The 23,617-nt window shown below is 36.8% G+C and overlaps 1 protein-coding gene across 1 annotated transcript in view; it reads left to right on the top strand.

The window, feature by feature from the left end:
• Positions 1-23,617, top strand: part of APBA1 (amyloid beta precursor protein binding family A member 1) — an 81,365-nt gene that overhangs the window by 32,645 nt on the left and 25,103 nt on the right. The window contains exons 2-4 of the mRNA XM_015823656.1: positions 4,669-5,873; positions 13,658-13,759; positions 20,118-20,157. Coding sequence (XP_015679142.1) covers positions 4,722-5,873; positions 13,658-13,759; positions 20,118-20,157 — 1,294 coding nt within the window. The 5' untranslated portion in view covers positions 4,669-4,721. The remainder of the gene's footprint in view (positions 1-4,668; positions 5,874-13,657; positions 13,760-20,117; positions 20,158-23,617) is intronic.

Genomic DNA, 23,617 nt, shown 5'->3' with positions numbered 1-23,617 from the left:
AGGTTCCTCACAAGTACAGGAAAAGGAAATAATAAAGGTAACATGACCTCCTCTTTGAAATAACTCCTTTTTGCCCCATTTTGAAAATAAACACTACCGTACTTTTTATTCCTATAGAATGAGAATCACTTGCATTCTGGCTACCTTGGCATGTTCATATCTCAATGTATCTCATTCTTAGCCAAGTTAAGAATGAGTCCAAACCTGTGTATGGAGGAACGCTCCTGCAAACAATCATACTACATCTTTAGTTTTATCTAGACATCTTCTGCCTTGGCAAATCTGCTTTCTGGTTCCCATAAAATAAGGAATGGATAATTGGAGTTCGTCCTGATTCCTGACTCCCTCTAGATGAACAGGTAGAAGCCATTGCCAAAGGAGCTTGTGCCCAACTTCAGTTGATGTTTCTGTTGCTGGCAAGTTACTCATGCCCTTAGCATTACCCGTCTAGGCTACTGTAATGTTCTCTGTTTGGATTTGAGAATATTTGGAAAGTCCACTTAGTTCCTTCCAAATGCAGTTGCCCCTGCATTGCGTTGGTTGCCAGTTGGTTTCTGGGTTCAGTCTGGTTCTGGGTTTTTTTAATCTATAAAGCCCTTCATGGGCTGAAGTTGCACATGCCAACTTCAGCCTGCCAAATTGAATCTAGAAGGGAGAAACTATTGCAAGATCCACACTTTGAGAAGCTTCAGGGGACTTTATATTGCAGCATCAATATTGTCAAAGAGGTTTCCGGTGGCGATCAGGCTGGCTTCCGTATTTGTTGGTTTTCTGCAAGATTCTAAAGATGGAACTTTTGTGGGGCCCTTCCCCTGACTTGTTTCATTATTGTATTTTTATTGTGATATTATGTATTTTTAATTTTTATATGCATTTTGCTTTACAATATAGTGTATTGTATCTTTTACGTGAGCTATCGAGAGTCATTTTTTATTGCAGTGGCATGCAAATATGTTTAATAAATAGTAAACATATGTAAATCTTCTGATTATGTGCTTTTCTTGTGTAGTGCTGTGCAGGCAATATAAGAAAATATCTCTCTGTCTCTCTCTCTCTCTCTCTGTGTCTCTGTCTCTCTCTCTCTCTCTCTCTCTCTGTGTGTGTGTGTGTGTGTGTGTGTTAAAATACAAAAAAGACTTTAAAAATATAAAAACCCTCTCCCTAATTAAAAAAAATACAATCTGGCAATCTGTATGTAAAGTATTGTATGGTCACTGCATAAAGTAGGCCACTGTTTGAATAACAAATTGAACCTTGACCACTGGAGCCAGTCTTTTGCATGCAAAATGCCTGATCAACTGCAATGCAAATTTGATGCTCTTTGGGCAATTTCCCACTCTAATCTACCCAAAGGATATTTATAAAGACAGACTTCAAGTGTAGTATCTTGAGGTTCTGGAGTAGTAGTCGTAGTCGTCGTCGTCGTAGTAGTAGTAGTAGTAGTAGTAGTAGATAGCCATAGTAACAATGTTTGAAAACATGAACTCTAGTAAGTGTGACAGTTGCTGCTCCCTAGTGCTTACTTACTTTAGACCAGAGGTCCCCAACCTTTTGGGCACCAGGGACCGGTTCCGTAGAGAGAGGTTTTTCCACAGACTGGAGGGTGTGTGGTTTTGTTTGCTGCCTGCATCTCGTGGATGGGGCTTTGCTTGTTTGTGCAGACCGGTTGCTGGCATGCCGTGGCCCAGTACTGGTCCATGGACCGGGGGCTGGGGACCCCTGCTTTAGGCACTGCTTCCCCAATTTTTTCTTTCATTACCCGGAACCATTTATCAGAAAGTTCTTCTTGCCACTTATAACATCTTTATTTAAATGTCCCTCTTGTGATTGGATAATAGGTTCATGTGTCATTACCCGAAGAAAAAATTACTTTTACCCAATTTGGGGTGATTTATCCCGATTTGGGAAGCACTGCCTTAGACTATGAATAATATTTGATTCATCTATACATCTTATTACCTGTTGGCTAGGTTTTGAGATAGCTTCCTTAATAACAAAAGTTCATCTTGATAAAGGTTGCTGGCAATTATAAAAAGGTTTTAACTCCCTACTCCTGCCCCTGCCACTAACAATACTGATCAAAAGAATTAAAAAATTGAGATTAACTTTTCTTAATATGAATATTAAGATTAACATTTCTCTCCTCCTCTTCCCTTCAGTTACTGTTTCCCAGTTGTTACTTGGGTAAACATTTAATCCCACCTAGACTGTTTTTTATCTGAAATTAAATTCCAAGCCACAACATCCAAAGCCCAGTAAAAAAAAAATGCTGCTTGGCTTTTTAAGATCCAGCAATGCAGTGTGTGAGCAAGTCCCAACCCATTTGTAGCAGGAGCAGGATTTGAGTTACACAATCTTTTTATCTTGACTTTTTTTACTTGCCCCCTGCCACGTTTACCCTTAATTGTTGGGATTACTCTTTCAGGTAAGAATGGCTGAAAAAAAATCTAGCCTCTGTTTGGTACAACCCAAAATCCGGCAGTCCTTGTTATTGCTTTTTCACACAATATTCCTTGAGTCTACATGTTTATAGGATCAGAATAAAATTACTGGTGATGGGAGAAGAACTCATGCCTCCTTCACACATTAGAGTATTTTATTTTGTTGGCCTTCCCTTAGCATTTGTTTTACTAAAAGATTTGATTTCATCTTTAAGCCTGCGAGCATCCATGAATTAACAGTTGAAGCATGTCAGACTATGATTAAAATGTTATACCTCTTTCATACATAACTTGATTGGAAGATAAAGTTGGAACTCTACTTAATGAAAAACTTCTTATATCCTCAGAGGACATCGGGTTAATAGTTTCAACTCTTTACAAGAATCGCTTAGCTGTGGGCAATGCAGATAGGAATTATATTCAACTGCCTCTTGAACATGCTTTTCTCTACTAAGTCTTTGTCTGTTATAGTCCTGGTAGGGTTAACATTCCTGCTTGATTGATTTGTTTCTCCATTGGAATGAATAGCTTGCGTCTGGGATGGCTTAAACCCCTCCGTTGACAAGATCTGGGTGATGTGTGCCCCAAGGACCATTCCATTTCTTTAAAGATGTAAAGTTCCCAGAAGCTGAATGGTGGATGTGAGCTTATCAGGCTCCTTCTTTCTCTGTTTGTCTCCATTTTGAATCCATCTAGAAAGCTGAATCCACCTAGAATCTCTCTATGACAGTTTGAAAGTGTGAGGGGAAGTGGGAGAAGGGTGTGGGGATGGGGTCTCTTTGTTTAATTTAATTTAGTTATCTTCAATTGTCCTGGCCACTGCTTAGAGAGAGTTATAGCTAATTACCACCTCTTGATTTAGCAATAAAGCTTTAAAATAATGTGTGCAAGCAATTCCAGTAATGAGTAGTAATGAAATTGTCTCCCCAGTAGTACTGCAGTCAGTGGGATTGGTGGAAAGAGTAATGTGTTATTTATTCCACTCAATCTTAAATTCAGAGATTTGTGACTTTGTGTTACGGATATTTGTTGACGTGACAAATTTCAAAGTAATTTGGAAATACCTTTTTAAAAAAAACAACATTGCAGTAAACCATGACTACAATTTATATTTTATTTTAGTGTATGGTTTGATGATGGTTTCATTGAGCACTGCAGTATAAAAATACATTTCTGCCACTTTTCATAACCCCTCTCTGCAGGTCTTAAATCAGATGTCTTTTCCTGGGATCCCCCACCAACCTTGACTGTGAATTGGGTGAGGGGGTCATTTTGAATTCAGCTGACAAGAATATAAGATACTGTTAAAAACAAAGGAATGGAGGCAGGCTAAGGTTAGGCTGAAAAGCATGGATAAAAATGGTGTCTTTGAAGTTTTGCTAACACTTGGCAGGGGTTGCTTGCCCACTGATTTTTAACCTTTTTTTAATGACTAAGTAGGACTTCCCTCTCTTTCCCTTTCCTGTTTGGTTACCTCTTTCCCATGCTTCACCTCCATCCATTTTATTCTGCTCCCTTTCCTTTCCCTTTCTCACTGCTTATCTCCATTCTGGAATTTTTTTTTCATTTTCTTTTCTGACTCTGTTGAGAGGGAAATATGTTCACACTTGTACGTTCTTTGGGGAAAGATGACCTACCTTTGTAAAAGAGAATTATTGGTACATGCAAGTACAGGGCTAAGTAATTTTATGAATAGGTTACTTTACTTAACAAGCAATTTATTGCAATCAGTAATTAATAATTAAATGAATATTGATTCATTTTTGTCTAGTCCCTGCCTCTTTTTTTTGAAATGTGGCTTCTGGTAGGTATATCTAAATAGCTACAAGCATATACAAACAAATATTTCACCTGCACACATTTTTTTATTCTCTTTTTTTCCATGTAGTTATTTATACTCTTTGAATCCTTTTTCTTTCCCATTTCCAATAATTTCTTTTCTTGATGTTTCTCATACTGTTGGTCTAATCAATCTGCCTATTCTGTTCTGTTAGACACTTAGTCTTCCTATTTCATTCTCTCAAATTATTGTTAGTGGTTTCTGTTTATGGTTAACTACTGATTTTTGCCATTCCAGAGGTAGAGAATTCTTACTTATGAGACTTTTTTTTTTTGCAAAAGTGGCAATGCCGACAAATTGCTTATTTTTTATAATTGTTGAAATGAGTTTTAAAATCTCTCTTTTTTTTGTATGTAATAAGGTGTTCTTTTTGTAACTTCTTTGCAGCCTCAACACACAAAATGTCAGTAGAATAGGTGAAATACCTAGTAGAACCTGCCATGAACCATTTTGAAGGACCACCCGAAGGAGAGGTCAGTGATGAACTAGGCAGTAGAGAAGTGAATGAATCTGTAGAGGCAGACCTAGAACATTCTGAAGTAGAGGAAGAACAGCAACAGTATGCCATTCATTACCCAAGATGTGCCAATGGCAGCCGTGAACGACCTTCTAGGCAAGAAGAGGAAAGCACCTTAGCACGGTCAGCCAGCACTGAAAGTGGCTTCCATTATCATACTGACACTGCTGAAGGAGACGTCATAGCCATAGCAGGAGACAGCTATGAAGGTGACAGAGTGCTGGAGAATGAGGACGAGAGTGCCTATGGGGTGCAGTACCGACCTGAAGCAGAAGAGTACATTGAAAATGCTGAGTCAGAGCATGCCGAAACCGTTCATAACCGAACTCTTCCCAACCACTTGCACTTTCATTCCATTGAGCACGAGGAAGCCATGAATGCAGCGTATTCTGGGTATGTGTACACTCACAGACTCTTCCACCGAGGGGAAGATGAGCAGTATGCCGAGCCCTATGCTGATTATGGGCTGCAGGAACACGTGTATGAAGAGATAGGTGACACACCTGACCTTGACGTGCGGGAAGGTCTTCGACTGTATGAGCAAGAGAGAGAAGAAGCTGACAACTATCGAAAGGAAGCTTTGGGTGCACGACTCCACCATTATGATGAGCGCTCCGACGGGGAGTCCGACAGCCCTGAAAAGGAGGCGGAATTTGCCCCGTATCCTCGTATGGACAGTTACGAACAAGAGGAAGATATAGACCAAATAGTAGCTGAAGTCAAACAAAGCATGAGTTCTCAGAGCCTAGACAAAGCTGCCGAAGACATGCCAGAAGCAGAACAAAATGAGGACACTAACATTCCTGCTAATATGCGCCATGAAAGTAGCAATCAGGTTTCAATGAACGCTAAAGTACCTGTTAATGCAGGCGAATCAGTGCAAAGATATAGTAAGGAAAAAAGAGATGCCATATCACTGGCAATTAAAGACATTAAGGAAGCTATTGAGGAAGTGAAAACAAGGACTATTCGTTCTCCATATACTCCAGATGAACCCAAAGAACCCATCTGGGTGATGAGACAGGACATCAGCCCGACCAGGGATGGTGAGGATCAAACACCACTAGAGGGAGATGTGAGTATACCAATTTTTGAATTGCCCTTTGAAAGCAAACACGTCAGAATTTTCATTAAATTATTACTTTGTATTTATTTGTTTTAAATGTGCTTTAAAATTATAATTGTTAAAATATGAACTTCCTCTTGGCTATCTTTTGATCTTTGTTGTATATCAAAGAAAAAGGAAGAAAAAAATAAGATGGCTTGCATAAAACATGAACTTTCTTGATAAGAATTCTAAGCACTTGTGCTAATGAATTTGTTTTTGTCATCAGTAGTGTGTTGCTCTGCAGAAACAGAACATCGACGCTAAGCTGTTGTTAGCCCTTTTGAAATATATGACCATAGTTCTTTTGACAATATGTATTTCTTGCAAAAATTTTCTTGCTTTCAGTACAACATCCCTAATTCCCCATTATGGTATTGTTGCGCTGAAGTGCCAGTTTTTAAAAATTTCTGTGGAAATTTAATACCAGAAAGGTGCACATAATAGATTTTGGTAGAATTTATTTGTTTGTTTATTTTAATTTATTGACTGCCCAACTCCAGTGGACTCTGGACATTGTATAAAACTTGGGAAAAACATGAAAATAGTTAAAAACATTGAATCAAGCAGACAGCCCAGACTAAAATAATTTAATACACTGATAGAAGAGAGTATAACTCAGGATTGGACTGTGGGATCATTGGTGCTCTCTGAGTTTGGTTGTTTTCTTGCAGACATTTCAGTGATGATGTTACCTAGTTTGGTATTGAAACATCTGCAAGAAAATAACCAAACTCAGCAACAATGACCCACAATTTAATATGTAGGAAAAATGACAAAATAATAAATATCAACCTGTAACCTGGAATCAAAGTGAAATTTACGAAGCTTTCTGGAACCCCAGAGTGGGTGCCTCCCTAATGTCTGGGAGGGATGCTGTTCCAGAGGAAGGTAAACTCCTAAATGGCAGTGTTTAATGGAGGGGACCTGGAGACTCTCATCTTCTGGAATATACTGGACAGGCAAAAACAGTTGGAGACAAGCAGCCTCTGTATAATCAGGCCTTATCCCATACAGAGATTTATACGTAATAATCAGGCCTTGACTTGTACTCAGAAGCCAACTAGCAACCAATACAATTTGCATAGCAGTGGTAAAACGTGGGCATTCTGAGTGGCACCCATTACCGGGTGGATAACCTCATCAAGTGGTTTCAGGTTGATCTTAAACAGGATAGGAGAGAGTGTCAAGCCCTGATGTATACCACACACGAGGGGCCACAGATGCAATCTCTTCCCCCGTGTCTTTACTGGCTGGAATTGACCATTATGGAAGGAGGTGAACTATTGGGGCACAGTGCCTCCCACTCCTAATTCCCATAGCCAGTGCAGAAGAACACTGGTTGAAGTATAGAAAGCTGCTGAAATATCAAGGAGCCCTAGGATGGATACACCACTCCCATCCTGAAGACTCCACTAAGAGTCATCAGCAACATGACTAGTGCTATCTTTGCATTGTACCTTGGCCTGGTGCCAGATTGAAACTGGTCCAGATAACATCACAAGATCCTCCAAGATCCTTTGTAGATGTCATTCGACTACCTTTTCCACAGTCTCCATCAGAAGGGAAGATTTGAAACTGGCTGATAATTTTCCAACAGAGAAAATTCTTCAACAATTATCCAGTGATGACCTCTTGAGGAAGGGATGTACTGCTACCTCTTTCAAGGCTGGTGGGATCACCCTCTCTTTCAAAGAGGCCCAAACCACCAGATGAACCCATCCCGTGGTCATCTTCTGGATTGTTTTAATAACCCAGGAAAGCCAGGATCTAACAAGCAGGGGGATGGACTAATAGGCAAGAACATCTTGTTCACTTTCTTGAGCATAAGAATCAAACTCAATCCAGATAACATCACAAGACTCTTCCTTGGGCAACTCATTAGAACTTGCCCAGTCAGAGTCCATCTCCAAGCTAATCTGAGTGACTTTGCCTACCAGATCCATAAATATTTCTCATCTACAGTGAAAGCCCATATATGGACTTTTACTCAGGTTTGGTCAGATTTGCTCTTTATATTTCTTCAGTGGTACTCTAGGCATCACTTCTTATGTAAGTTGAATGTATTCATTTGTCTATTAATCTGCTAGGATTATTTGCGGAATGTCATAAAATATTTTGGAATATAAATCAATGCTGATACATCTTGTGTTTTAGACCACTGTTTAAAAGATGTACCAGTTAGGCTCAGAGAGAAGTACCTTGCATCAAGAAATCAACATACAAGCCAAAAACGAGGTTTCAGCTCCAAATGCTATATTGCATATTTGTTTGCTGCCACAAAGCATGCAATATCCATTTAATAGAAGAAAAACTGTGTTGTTTGTATGTATAGAGTCAGGCAAAACACTCATTCTGTATGCCCGCATATTAAAATATAATTAACAAGCAAGAAAAATTGTGTACTCATAGTACACAAACAGAAGCAAACTTCTTAGGAAAACACAGGCAAAATTAATGCACCCTGTATTTTTCTTCCCTAAGGATATATGTAAGACCCCAAAGCCTTACATTTTTAGAAATAAATACAGTGCTGAAGAATTAGCACTTTACTTTACTGCATGTGGGTCACTCAGTTAAAAAGCAATGTAATTTTGAACATTGGAAGGGAAGATCTGGAGCGGTGCAGGTCTCAAGGAATGGGTTCTTGGGCTCCCTGTTGACCCCAGATTGGGTATTTCAGACTTGTGAACTCCAGATTCTATTCTTCAAAAAGAAGTGGTTAGAACATTTGTGAAATAGATCTATTTCAAATTGTCTGTGATAATGGCATTTTGGACCCTCACAATTTTTCCAATCAGAGGCAGGATTCCTTTAGTAACCATTATTATTACCACTGTTTAAAGCAGTGTTTCTCAACCTTGACAATTTTAAGGCATGTGGACTTCAACTCCCAGAATTCCACAGCCAGCATAGCTGGCTGTGGAATTCTGGGAGTTGAAGTCCACATGCCTTAAAATTGTCAAGGTTGAGAAACACTGGTTTAAAGGATTCCTTTAGTAACCATTATTATTACCACTGTATTAGCTTTAATGCATATTATTTTAAAGTAGTTTCCTCAGAAGACATTGCATTTTACGTAGGTATATGTTTATCGAATAAAGGTATTCCTGAGTTTGTGTGTCCTCTCTTTTGGGACCAAAAGAGCAATAACTTCATACAGTGAATACCTCTCAGCCACGTTGAAGAACAGTTGGTGACAGCCTTTGCTCGGTTCGCAAGCTTCAGACACCACAGATTTGTTTTCATACTCTTTTGAAAATTATACACATGGGTAATACGGCTTGAATGAACTGGAGTTTTAACATTTTTTTTTAAGATAATGTATGTTTTCACCTCTTTGTTGAGGTAATGCTCATTCTATTTTTAACTTCGTTCCGAATCCGATGCTAAGTGTTATTTTGTAAAGCTTCTGGGTTTTTTATTTTCCTACAGCAGGGACAATCTATTATTAATAAAAGGAATAGAGAAGGTTGCACTCAATAATTGAGTAGGTTTCAGGTGCTGCAAGGGGCTAAAGAATTGTGACCAGCAATATGGATGTGATGAAGTGCTTAGCATTTTGCTTTTTTTTTTTTATTAAAAAAAAAAGGTTTTGGAGTTGCACTTCAGAACACACTGATGGGAGGGCATTTTATTTAGTGCTAATGCCTAAAATTATACAGTGAACATCTGCATCCCAAAATAGCACACGCTTTAAGTGCTGTAATAGTCAGACCTTTGTTAATTTATTAGCTGTCCCCTCCTCTTAGTTCAGTGTCTTTTATTTTGCAAGCAAACTTAGTTCAGCTTCTATTACAAATAAATAATACAAAAAAGATGCAAACAAACACCTTGATTTGAAAATTATAGCAGCCACAAGGAAACCATATAATATATAATATAATTGTGTCATATCACTTTGGCTTTTTTTAATTTAGATTTTTAAGCAGACATGACGAAATTCAGTTTACAAGAGAATTTAATAATTTTGTTACATGTCATGAGCCTTGGTGTGTGTGTGTGTGTGTGCGCGCGCACATGCACGCATGCACCACTCTTCAACCTTTATATGCTAGAACAGGGGTGTCAAACTGCCGGCCAAAACCACGCCCGCCCCGTTGCCGGCAATGGGAAAAAAATTGTGATACATCATGACACGTCATGTGACATCGCACGTTTGACACCATTTTGCTAGAAGATGTTTATTGTTCAGGGCCAGGGGAGTTAGTATAGAATATGTTACAATCTCTATTACATAGTTATACTTTTCTACAAAGTTGGGATAAATTCTTTGCAGAGCACATAGGTTATCCTGTATTCAAACTGGATTTGCAGATATTTGTATTAACACACATTACATTCACACACACATCCCCATCTTACTCTTAGATTTTGGTAAATAACATTACAATGAGCGCACTCATTCAGTGACTATTTGAACTTGTGATGGCACAACTGGTATTTACAGCCAGTTCTCAAACATTCTGGCCGTGACAGCCCACCCCCAGTCATGTGATTGCGATCTGGGCACTTGGCAATCAATCTGGATTTCCAAACATTGAAATGTCTTTTGGTCACACAGTCACAGTTGTGACCTTCCCTGCTGGGTTCCCACAAGCAAAGTCAATGGGGAAGCCAGCAGAAAGTTTGTAAGTTGTAGTCATGTGAAGCCATCACTAATGGTCTTCGTTTCAACAGTAATGGGGTCTGCCATTGCTAAGGGACACAGTCATGTGATGTTGAAATTCTGGTCCCAATTACCATTGTTAAGCAGGGAATGCCTATAGCAGGGGTATAGCTGACTCAGGAATTCTGGGAGTTGAAGTCCATGAGTCATAAAAGAGCTGAAGTTGCCTACCGCTGGCCTATAGCATCGTTTCTCTTCCTACATTTATTCTATTGTCATATCATTTTTTCCCCACTTTTTTTTCTTGTTCCGGTCTAAGACTGATTCTTGATACAGTATCACTAAAATGGTACATCTCACATTCAGAAGCTCTTATTCTTTCATATTTTTTTTATCATAAACAGTTAGATCAGTCATGCTGTTTGACTTATTTCTTTTTGTGTGCATACAAAAGACTAATGTTTAAATCATGTATTTGAAATTGAAATCATGCATTTGATTTTTTTTCTGAGCAGTATTTGCAAAACAATTACCATTTCCATTGATGTTGGATTTCCAAAAGACCCATTTCACCAATATTAGTTTTTTTTTGGGTGATGCAGCTCTTCGGTGCAGCCTAATTCTTAAGTCCCAATAAAAAAGCTACTACATTTGAAATAACCCCATTGCCCGATGCATGTGATCATTGAGTGCTTCCCAAATTCCTTCGGATGGCTGGATTTCTGCTGGCCTTGAGATACAAAAAAAGCGGAGCTCTTCCATTTAGTTAATTGACTTTGAGTAGTCTGAAGTTGTAATGGTGTATGGAAAAGACCTTGGGAGGCAGAGGGAGGGAGAGATGCTGCCTAGGGTCAGAGAAAAAGACTCAGAAGAGACCCTAATTCCTCAAGCTGTAAAAGAGGTAGGTGGGACATTTGTACCATCAGATTTGCAGGAGTCTGTTAATATAGCCTTACAGTGAAGTATTATTATCATATCTGGTTGGGTTTCCCGTCTAGCCTGCCTGGGATGGCTGACAGAAGTCCAGGAAGAGTATGTTTGCCGAATGTGGTAAATCCTATTTTATCTGTTCCTGCAGTCTTAACAAAAATGCACATTGCTATATTACACAAATACCTAAAAACAAAATGAGATTTACTTTACATGTTGTACAGTGTACAGTAATAGCATTTTATTGATTAAAACAAACATTTCATTTATGCTGGTATGTATTTAATTCTGCATTGCTCACAGTAGAAAGGATTTAAAATTTATCATTGGTTTTTAAAAGAATCACGGAGAAAATCTATCTCTATGGTTGCTTTGACAATGACCTGATGACACATAATGAATCCATTTAAAATAAGCTAAATAATCTAAATGCTTTTTCTATTTCACGTGCTGGTAATAGTATTTGCTACTGTATTGTTGTTATGTGGAAGCCACTAGTAAGGATTAAATTCTGATACATATAGGCTCCTGCAAAGCAATAAATAAAAAGAATAGACAACTGACAGCCTTTTATGGAGCAGGATTTGTTCGCTACAGTAAAATGACCTTCTTGCAGCTATTAAATAACAGAGAAGGTTAATCTACATAGGTAGCACAGCAACATCTCCTATTACTGGCTTCATTTTCAAGTCTTGAGCGTATAATACCACTGGAAAAAGCAATTTGCCGCCATCTGCTAGTGGATTATTTTCTTGTTGAACAGCAACATCAAAATGGAGAATTTCTGGATGTACCACACTGAGTATCTTAGGAACATGGTAGGTAAATTATAGAAATAGAACAAATAGTGATAGATGCTGCTGCCCTATGCATGTTTACTCAGGATTAAATTAAGGTTTAGCCCCACATTAGCAGGTACAGGTAGCATTCACTGAAATGATTTTATTAACATAATTCCAAATTGTTAGTAAGATTGCATTACAATAAAAATAAGTTTGTTAATTGGACATAAATAAACCATATAGATTATATACTTTGCTCTGCCTAATGTATGATATAATTTACATATGATAACTTATGAAAAAGGAAATGCATATTGTAAGCAGTAAGTTAATATTTGTGCTGGTATTTTTTGTCGAGTGAAAATATTATGTCAATCGTAGTACAAGGTCTTGCACTTGCAAGAGGACCACAGTTTTCGACAAAGGCACGGCTTATTGATCCGATGTGTCAGTGCTAACGATTCAGAGTAAATTGCCCATATTTCGTATATGGATCTGATCTTGGCAACTTTGTATCAGCAACAGAATTACATTCAGACAAGTATAGTCTTTTGGTATAATAACAGTGCAGTATGTAGGAAAAGCATTGCATCAAGGAGCAGGGAAGGTGAGCAGAAAGAAGATAAGAATTTCCTCCTTACTCTCAAATATAACTGAAAATGAATTGGGCATCATTTGGACCTCTATGTGATGAATGAAGCAAGAATAAAGGGGTAGGTTGTTTATCTTAATTTTTCAAACCTGTTGATTTCCAGAACTATCATGGGTGAACATTGCTAGAACTGAATCCGAAATTAATAAATAATCCAGGTTTTGAAGAGAAAATGTTATTTTCTCATTTACATAGATTTAAAGAATGCCTGATTCTCAACAATTCTCTGAGCATACATAACCAAGTCTTACATCATCCTATCCCCAGATCTGGAAAAAAAATCCTGGTTTTCAATACTTTTTGGAATATTATCAAGGTGGAAGCCATATGAATTGGGAGGAACAAGTACTTTAGAGTACCTTGAGTTTTCACTTGTCATCTGTCAGCAACTGCTTAAAACAAACATGGCTTTTTGCAGGGATTGCCCTATAGCTGGTTAGGGCCACCACACATTCCTTTTCTCCCATTTCAGGGAGAGAAGATGCTGTTTCTTTTAAGAGTTGCCAAAATGCTTTCAAGCACTTTCTTTAAATTTCCAAGTATTGCTCAAGCTCAGTATTACAGTTTGTGATTTTCGGTTTTATTTCTTCATGAGTAAATATAAATCTGAAGGTAGTAATGTTGTGGAATTCAGTTAAATTGGTAATCTTACGCCTGCTGCAGTTTGCAGAGTTTACTATTTTTTTTTTGAACCCTCAATCCAATTTTGAAACTTGAGATCAAAAGAGTAAAATGTTTTATGTTACTCGCTCAGAATTTTATTTCCTTGTATATCCTGTAGTCTCCATCTCCTGATCCATCTTCACCTCAAGGTGCTGAATCGTCAAGTATACAACATCATCAAGATGTCTGCGGTACAGCAGAAACCCCCACCAATAAGGAGGTAGAGTGCAATATTCTTAAAAGCAGTGCATTTACTAGAAAAGTTTTCCAAGATTAATTTTATGTTTGCATTACACAAACTGGAAATATGGCTATTTTGGATATGTATTTCTCTTCTTTAAAGATTTCGAGATTTCATCACTACCTGCAGTGCTAATAAATTTCATGTTTGTCAGTAAGTAGGCAGGTTTATAAAAATAGGTTACCAAAAGGTTACCTTGTTTATTCTCTTTTAAAATATCTTCCATAAAGAAGAAGTAGAAATTGTATTTTCATGTCACTTTACTTCCTACTTTTTCCATAAAGCAATGTTTTTGTTGTTTTGTTATATAATGGCAAAGTTATATATTTTGTAGTATACTGGCAAAACATAGCCATTGCTTTTTTTTACACACACACACACTCACACTCACACTCACTCACACACTCTTTCTTTGTAATGTTTATAATATGGCTTTCTTTGTAATGTTTATAATATTTGTTGTATAGGAGAGTTTAGACATTTGCTCCAAACAACAAATAAAAATAAGTTCCCTTTTTGTTCTTTAAAGGCAGCAGAAATTTTGATTCTTTGAAATTCAGTCTATTAAGCTATAAGAAAGCACAAAACTAGCAGTTGAAACCAGATTCATTAAGTCATTTCTGCTTCACCTGCTTAGATGTTGAATACTACTACAAAATATGTACCCTAGAAGCAGAAAAGATTTCTAACTGACAAAAAAGATGAAATTCCAAATACCCCTATATAATCAAACACAATAATTGACCCTTTAAAGCAATGATGCTACAATATTAATAATAGATGTTTGCATACATACTGTACACATTTCTCATTATGTTTGTTTCATATTTTCAGGACTATTAAATTATTTTCTGCAAAAGTAATAATTGTAAGTTGTGAATACGGCACTAAAAACTGTGTTAAGTTTTCTAAAGTATAGGAGACTTGCTTTTTTAAATTCTTCTATGTTTGAAAAAAAATAGCTTTTTTAATCCAGTATCAAAAGAATGAATCTAGTAACTACATCTGAAAATGATACATACTTCTATAATTACTTATGGAATTCCTCAGGGTTAGTATATTAACATTTACTGTGACATTAATGAAAATTCCAATATGAATCTGTTCTCTGATGCCTCCAGTCAAGTTTTTCTTCGATACCATATTTTTTTCCCTTTGTTTTCCCCCCCATGGTATTTGCTATGAAAGGGAGAAAAACAGAATAGCTACCCCAGAACTTAAACTGGTAGCTGCTGGAGTAATCTTTTAGGAAATACCCAGAATTTCATAATCTGCTGTGTTACCGCCAAATGGGGAACCTTCCTGTTTGTAGTTGCATTTCTTCAAACTAATCTGCCAGGGGCCACATTGGAGGGCAAGCTAAAGTAAGTAATCAGAGCCCAAAGTTAGTTGTGACATGTTTTATCTCTGACAATTTTCCCCTTTTCTTTTTTTGTCTTCATTTCCTTTTGTAAGAGAACCTAACACAACCAACACCAATGGTTCAAGGTAGTGGACAGTGGAATAGCATTATATAATTATTTTTGTATAAAACCAAACGCTTAAATTAAGGCAAGATTAATCAGAATATTGCACGCAGTGCTCTTTGTTACAAAGATTATAAATGTCATCCTTTCTTTCACCATACATATTCTATTTCAGAAGGAGTCTAGACTTACAGTAATAACAGTAGCCAGAATAATTATCAGCTAGATTAAGTTTGTGCACATCATAGTAAACTGTTTTCAGAAACTTTACATCTAATTACGCTGCTTTATTATCACGCCTATTGAATGCAGTAGACAATGTACTATAACCTGTTCATTGCAATTGTATAAATTATTTAAAGGGCTTATTAGTACAAAAGGATCAAAAATAATTGCAGGCATGTAATGGATCCGTGATGATCCCAGTGACAATTTCTTCTTTAGAAACATGTCAGAATTTTACCTAATGCTTAATTTTCAGAAACTGCCTTGTTATCAAACTTTTTTCTACTATTTGGTAATAATTTTTTTCTCACTTGGATCTGCTGTTGTCTTAATCTAAGCCAGTGGTTCTCAACCTGTGGGTCGGGACCCCATTTGGGGTCGATCGACCATTTCACGGGGGTCGCCAAGCAAGGCTGTCCGCCATTTTTTTTGTCTGCCATTTTTTTCCCTTTTCCAGCGGGTGCCTTACCTCCCTTGGGCTGGGCCAGCTGGTGGTTGGCCTGCTCCGTCTCTGCCACTTGCCAGCTACGCCTCGGCTGGCGCAGGGGGCGGAACCATGCATGCGCAGCACTCCCGGGCAGGGAAAGTCCTCGACTTACGACCAGTTGGGTAGTCCTCAACTTATGACCGGTTTAGTCCTCGACTTACGACCAGTTGGGGTCGCAGCATTAAAAAGGTTGAGAACCACTGATCTAAGCTATTGCAGCATTGACAAACCTATTTACTTTCAAATGAATCTTTATCACATCAAAAATCATATATGTAATAATAACAAAATAATAAAACACATAATTTCATTGACTTGCTCACAAAATCCTTGTGATGAAGAAGCCAATAATAGAGATGCTCTTCATTCATTTTAAGTTAAAATAGTTTATTCCGGCAAATATTTTCTGCCAATTCTTTAGTACAAAATTAAGAATTAACTATTGCTTCAACTTTAGAAGTAAAACTATTAGTAAAAGCTAATATTAAATTACTCTTGATCATTTTCCAAATTACAAATAGAAACCCATTGAAAAGTAGTTTCAGTTGTAAATTGCTAGTAGTAAATATATACTTTAATATCTCTAAAAATTAGTGCTATTTGGCTTTGTCTTGAAGAAATAATTTTGAAATATAAGATTGATCTGGGTTTTTGTAAAGCTGCTCAGATGCATATGTCTTACTGCTTTCTGTCACTAATAAATTCTGGGGTTAACTGCACATACATGTGGTTGAATCTTTTATATCATTCTCGGAATTACATTCCAGTCTGCATGATTTAATAATAGCAATAGCACTTAGACTTATACACCACTTCATAGTGCTTTACAGCCCTCTCAAAGCGGTTTACAGAGTCAGCATATTGCCCCCAACCATCTGGGTCCTCATTTTACCGACCTAGGATGGAAGACTGCGTCAAACGTGAGCCTATGAGACTTGAACTGCTGAACTGCTGGAAGTCAGCAGTCAGCAGAATCAGCCTGCAATACTGCATTCTAACCACTGTGCCACCACAGCTCTATGGCTAATAACACTAAACCATAATTTATTTGGTATTTTTTAGCATAAAGTTCAAACTCATACACTGTGATTGATATCAATCATGATTTTTTTAATTTGGATGGGTTCCCATATTGTGCTAAACCTAGCAAATTCTAAATTATGTTATATTTTAGAATTCAGTGTTCATATGTTTAGTAGTCTGAATTGACTAAAGGACAGTTTAAAACTTTTACCACAGTTCTTGATATATAAATCCTTTTTAAATAGTAATTTTATTAAACACTAAACAATCCATGACCCATTGGGTCATGATTCAGAGATATTTCATTACCAAATTCCACAGTGCCTTCAGCAATGGCAGAGTTTTTAACATACTGGAAAAGTTAATAAAAAATCAGGGATATATTCAGAAATGTATCTGCCTTGAAACTTTATAGCACATCAACATCAGTACAAGAAATCTTTTATGACATTTTGTTTTATATCATAAACCATTTTATGATAATGTTTATGTCATAAAATATTTTATAACATTTGCCAACTTTCCACAGAAGCCATGGGTGCTGGATTTTAAATGCAGTCTGTAAGTTAGCTCATTCGAAGTACCTGGGTTTAAAAATTGTTACTCTATGATGTTGTTTCGCCCAGTTAAAGGTTACAGGAACTACAGTTTTAATAATATATAGATTATAGTTAAATAGGTAAAAACTAGGACAAACTAAAAAATGAAAGAATAAAATTAAAAACTAGAAAATGCAGAAAAGGAAAGAAACTAGAAAGAAAAATAGAAAAAAAGAAATATGTAAAGAAATAATTTAATCACAGCAAATCTAAACAATTTTAGTAATATATCATGTTCTCTTAAAATGCAGCAAATGGTGTCTTCTACCCATATCTCATCTCTTAGCTATAAACAAAGCCTTAAAGCCTAATTGTTCAATCCTAGTCAGCAAAAGACCATTAAGGATTACCAGAGATAACAACATATCTATTTTAACTTTGATATACACTTCCCAGAACAGCTATAGAAATCAAACAAATAAAAATTAATTTTATATTCTTTCCTTTTATTTTAACAATCTTGATCTTTATTCCTTTCAAATAATGTCCTAGAACAGTGATGGCGAACCTTTTAGAGACCAAGTGCCCAAAAACCGCCCTGCCACCACTCCGCTCTGCCACCACTCTGCCCCACCCACTCCGCTCCACCCGCCTGGCCACCCACCACCTCCATGGCCCGCCGCAGATTGCCCAGGTAGCCCAGCAGCGCCATGGCAGACACGCCCTCTGCCCGCGCCCTGCAGCATCATCTGTGCGTGACGGGGTGCAAGGGCAGAGTCTTGTCCCTGCTGTCCAGCTGCCATGTCCTAGGCTGCGCTGCTCTGCACAGGCCGCACCTGGGGGTGACTCTCCTCCAGGGGGTCTGCTGGTGAGGAGGGGGCCAGGGGGGAGGCAGGGCTGGGGCGACAACACGTGTGCTCACAGAGAGGGCTCTGAGTGCCGCCTCTGGCACGCGTGCCATAGGTTCGCCACCACTCTCCTAGAACTTGGTTTCTTTTCATGTTTTCTTTGACCCTTCTCTCAAAACTCTTCAAAATTTTAACAAATTTGTTATGTAATGTAGGAAATCCAATATAGGAAAGTTATCCAGGTCACTCTTTTGGTTTGTTATTTGTATATCCCTTTTAATTACTAAAACATCAGTCAGTTTCATCTGTATATCCAGTGTAGCATCTTTTTACATATCATTATTGTAGCCTGCCATTTTTAAATCCACGATTAGATCAGTCTCAATCTTGTCTGGTAAAAATTGTTCCTCTTCCATTATATCCTTTAAACATAGTCTGTCTATAATGGCAGTCACTCTTAAAATTAACTTCTGGGTCTGTTGTTCACAAATTATTAATTTAATTTATATCCCGCCCTTCTCCTTGCGGACTCAGGGCGGCTAACAACCAGATAAAAATGCTAATCCCAAAAAACTACAGATTAAAAACATAATTAAAAATAAATATTAATGATTGGTCTAGTTAGTTTAAAATTACTTTAAAACCCCCATTAAAAATTTTCCCCTAGGCCAGTCCTGCAAGCTGGAATAACCATGTCTTAAGGGCGCGGCGGAAGGAAGGGAGATCAGGGATCACCCTGATCTCTGGGGGTAGTTCATTCCAGAGGGTGTCCTTCAATAGGCCCATGTTAAAGTATTTTGCTCCATTTTTCTTTAATTGTAATCTTTAGTTCCTTCTGGTTCCCTCTAGTGTCCATCCTTCAAAGTTCTATCCTAATATTTTTTTTATTTTTTTTTAAAAAACAATAGAATTTTCCCACAGGAAGGATTCTTATAATTAATTTCAAAATCTTACTTCAAATGCATCTAGCCCCTTCATCTGTAAGTTTTCAAAATCCAAGTTCTAATAACCCTTTTGCTGTTTATTCCGAAAATGAATTTTTAAAGTCCCTAAATTTATATTTAATTTTTTTTTCACTAAGGATTAAAAGAAATTCAACTGCTGCTGTAAAACATATTGATACAAAAGTTCCTAATGGGTGAAAAGCAGTTAATAAACAGTTTCAAAAGTGATTAGAAATAGAAGTATGCAAATACAGTGTCCATAAAGCCACCATCCTTAATTTGAACAAAGATGCCTATCCAGAGCTCAACACCCACTGGAGATTGCTGTCTTGTGAGGAACAACTTGTGTGTGATCTCAAATCCTCTCCTTGTCCAGAGACAAATTACAAAGTAATTGAGCTCTGGATAGGCATCTTCGGTGGTTTTTCATTCTGCCACTTTGTTAGCCCTGCTTTTGGCAGAGGCATCTTCTGTTCATTATTTCTGTTCATTATTGAAATCCTTGAACTCTTTGCATTATTTTTATTAACAACATCTTGTGTGTTAGAAATATTAACATTTATATACTTACGTAAATCTGGAAAGTCTTAATTAATGCTAAGGGGTGTACATTCCAGAATAACTTATTAATAAAGAACTAATACTTTGAAACATGTTTAAGTATTTCTTAATAGGCTGTCTACAGAGATTGGGTAATAACTGTCATTGTGTGATGAATAACTTTGCCAGGTCTGCATGAAAGGCTTTTTAATGCAAACCTCAGCATGCTTAGCTTGGTTTGATATCCTGTTTGTCTTAATTACAGTCAAGGAAGAGCTTGGCTTCTTTCCCAACCTATGTTGAAGGTAAGCTGTCAACCTGTCTTTTGTTTAAATTTAAATTGGTCTATACAGATATATAAAGTGGGATGAATTATTAAACTTAAAGGTTTTCAGATTCATTTGAATGTTTTCTGAGATCTCTATTTATGCATAAAGAATAGAAGAACATCTGAGAAAGAAGTGAGCTTTATCACTTGAGATTGCCAAGAAAGAAATGTCATCCCTGAATATTCATCTGTTTAAAAAAATAACAACTTTCAAGATTTTTGGATTTTTAGAAATAGAAATTAGCTAAAAGAAATAACACTGGAAAGAAGACAATATACCTGATCAGAACAGTAGCTTCTTCAAGTGTTTGGTCTGTCAGCAGTTGAACTAGAGTTTTAGTCATTTAAGTTTATTAAAAGTTTTAAAAAGAAAGAGAAAAATTATCAAGAACTAAAATTTAAAAAAAGAAAAAAATAAGGAAGAAAAAGGCAAAGCGAAAAGTGCAGGAAAAAAAAGAAACAAAATATAAAAAAGCAGCTTCTTTTTTTACAGCAGTTATAGGTATAGATGCAAATTAACCTCTTGTTCTATTTTAATGATAACATGTGCATCCTTTGTACACAGTTCTAGTTCAAACTCAGTCTTAACAATACTTAAAACCAATACCTAAATCTTTTTACATGAGAAAACCATTGACAAGTGTAGCCTTCTGTTTCCAGATATTCTCTTGATTTTATTTTGGATTCTTCTTAACAAAAATTGCAATATCTCTCCATAGGTTAATCATTTGTGCTTAGTTATCATTTTTCTTCAATGAAATTCATCTGGTGCTGACAGCTACAAAGATATTTTTAGGTACAATCTGGGTTCATTCTGTTCCATATTTTCAATATTGCACATCTAACAAAATTATTTTTAAAATCTATATTAACCTTAGCTTTATTATACCATAAATATCCATGCCCTCCAAAGATCATGTTCTTCTAGTTCCAAAAGCCCCCTGTTTCTCAGCAACATCCACTCTTTCATCCAAATTATAAACAGCAACCTGTAAAATATAATTTCAACTCAGGTAATCTCCTCACTTTTTTTGTATCTGGTAACACCTTATATATAACTCATGATTTTTTTTTCCTGTAGCACAAATTTAGATATATCTTTCCACCATTGCATAATTGATATGCAATGTCCAAATAGAACAAAAAATAATACTTATTCAGGTTAATTGTAGAATTTCTCCCCCTTTGTGTTCTCACCCATCTTAACATATTTTTATTTCATTCCATGTCTTAGCATAATTATTTTGAAATAAGATACAATTCATATTTGTCATGTTAATACCCAAGTATTTTACCTACTTCTCAATCTTAAAACCCATTTTATTCATTATTATTTTTATCTTATATTTTTTTAGTTTTTGTTAACATCTTTGTCTTCTGTTTGTTAACTTTAAAACCCGTCAACGCATCAGTTCTTTTAGAGGCACAGTGGCTTGATGGTGCTGGATATGGTCTCTGCTCTGAACCTTCCCTGTTTACAAGACAGCTCTGGGGAAGGGAGGGGGCCTAGGATGACACTGCAAGAGAGTAGCTTGTCTTTCTGCTACGAACCCTCCTGTGGCGCATTTCAGGAAGCGCTCAAGCACATCTACAACAAGGCCAAAATAATTCTCTTGGAGGCCAAAATAATTCTCTGCAATAGCATTGTGGTCTCCTTGCTAATGTAACAATACCATATGTTAACAACAACAGCAACCACTTCTTTTAGTTAATATTTCAGTTCCCTTTAAAGAATCTTCCAAAACTAGCATCAAAGCCAGCATCTGCAAAACATCTTCACTTATAAGTCTCTTTTAAAAAATTTCCCTCCCATAGTCCTCTCATCCTATCTAATGTCTCTATTCAAAATTTTGAGAACCAAACTCAGCAGGAGAGGGGACAGTGGACAGCCCTGCCTTGTTCCTTTTGGTCTTGCCTGTGCTTTTGTTAGATCTTCTTTAACAATAATTTGTGTTTTCAACAAAGTATAAATCTACTTTACTCACTTTATAAAATTATCTCTAAAATTCCATTCCAAAACTTTAAATAATAGAATCCAGTTCAAATTGTCAAAACCTTTCTCTGCATGTAAAAAAATAACAATGCAGCTTGTTTCTCATTATGTTGTTCCAGATATTCCACAATAATGTTTAATATTATCTTTTAACTATCTTTCAGATAAAAACTTATATTGACCTTCATGAATAAAATAGATATTTACAATCTATCAGCTATGTTCATTGTGAACAACTTATAATAATTCAATAATGATATTAGTCTATAACTTGTTGTTGAAGTCAAATCTTGTCCCACTTTAGGTATAGTGCTATATTACTGCAAGTGTCTAGCCTTTTTCCCTTGTAAAATCGAATTCATTGCATCTTGCAAAGAGTGCTCCATTTATAGTCCATGTGAGACCATTGTAGTCCATAATTAAGCCAAAAAATTAGAAAAATCAGTGCCTGTAACTGTAATTCAAAATGATCTCTTCTGTTGTGATTTTTGTATTGTCTCCTCTACAACCTTTCAGTTCTTCTTTAAAGTTTTCTAAAAATTATGTTGTCTTTTGAATAGAATTCAGTCAAAATGTCTCCCATCTAAAAGTAAAAAATTCACACCTAATTTATCCCATTGAAATGGAATCTTTTTTTTCATTAATCTTTCAGTCAAGAAGGAGTATTTTTTCCTCTACATAGAGATTTATAGGAATTTCTTTTAGGACAATTATATCTGCATTATCAATCTTCAGTTTCATATTAAAATGTTGCAGGACTTGATCCTTTGTCTTCTTTCTCGCAGAATGGACCAAAATGTCCCTTGGAACATTTCTCATTCTTGTAAATCTTGAATTTATTCTGTAAACCATTTATCTCCACCTCTGTGTCTTCATCTAGTTTTTTCCAAAGACTCAGCCAGTTTTTTGCCAAGTTGATCAAACACTTTTGGAGTAAATCTAATGTCATTACTTTCTCTGACGGCTGTTTGCAAAACTCTTTTCTCCCATTCAATCATGAGTCATCATTGTTATAATCCAATAGTGGAAGGTTCAAACAAAGCAAAAGGGAAAAACAAACTTCCCCTTCTGTCCCTTTTATGCTATAATTTCATGTACACATCACATCTGTATTTGCATGGTTACAATCAGGAACCCAATCATGTTACTTTTATCTTTTGTTTTGTAAATTCATCAATTGTCCAAATTCTTTGCTAGCAAGCAAAAAACATTCCTATGGAAGAGCAGAGTCAATTGCCTTATTCAATTCTCTCCTAAGGTTGGTCTTCCGGACCGCTCCCCCTCGCCGCAGGGAGACGGAACCCCCTAGATGGTTCCGTCCCAGGCGACTGATGGACCCTGAGAGGTTCCTGATGGAGCTTGGGCCATATCCGGAGGATCTAGTCCACGACTCGGCGGAAAATCAGGCGGCGGCCTGGGAGACAACTGCCGCCGCAGCATTGGA

The sequence above is a fragment of the Protobothrops mucrosquamatus genome, unplaced genomic scaffold, assembly GCF_001527695.2.
Source record: "Protobothrops mucrosquamatus isolate PMUCROS unplaced genomic scaffold, P.Mucros_1.0 scaffold1937, whole genome shotgun sequence".
Taxonomy (NCBI): domain Eukaryota; kingdom Metazoa; phylum Chordata; class Lepidosauria; order Squamata; family Viperidae; genus Protobothrops; species Protobothrops mucrosquamatus.
This window is presented reverse-complemented; position numbering and strand designations above follow the sequence as displayed.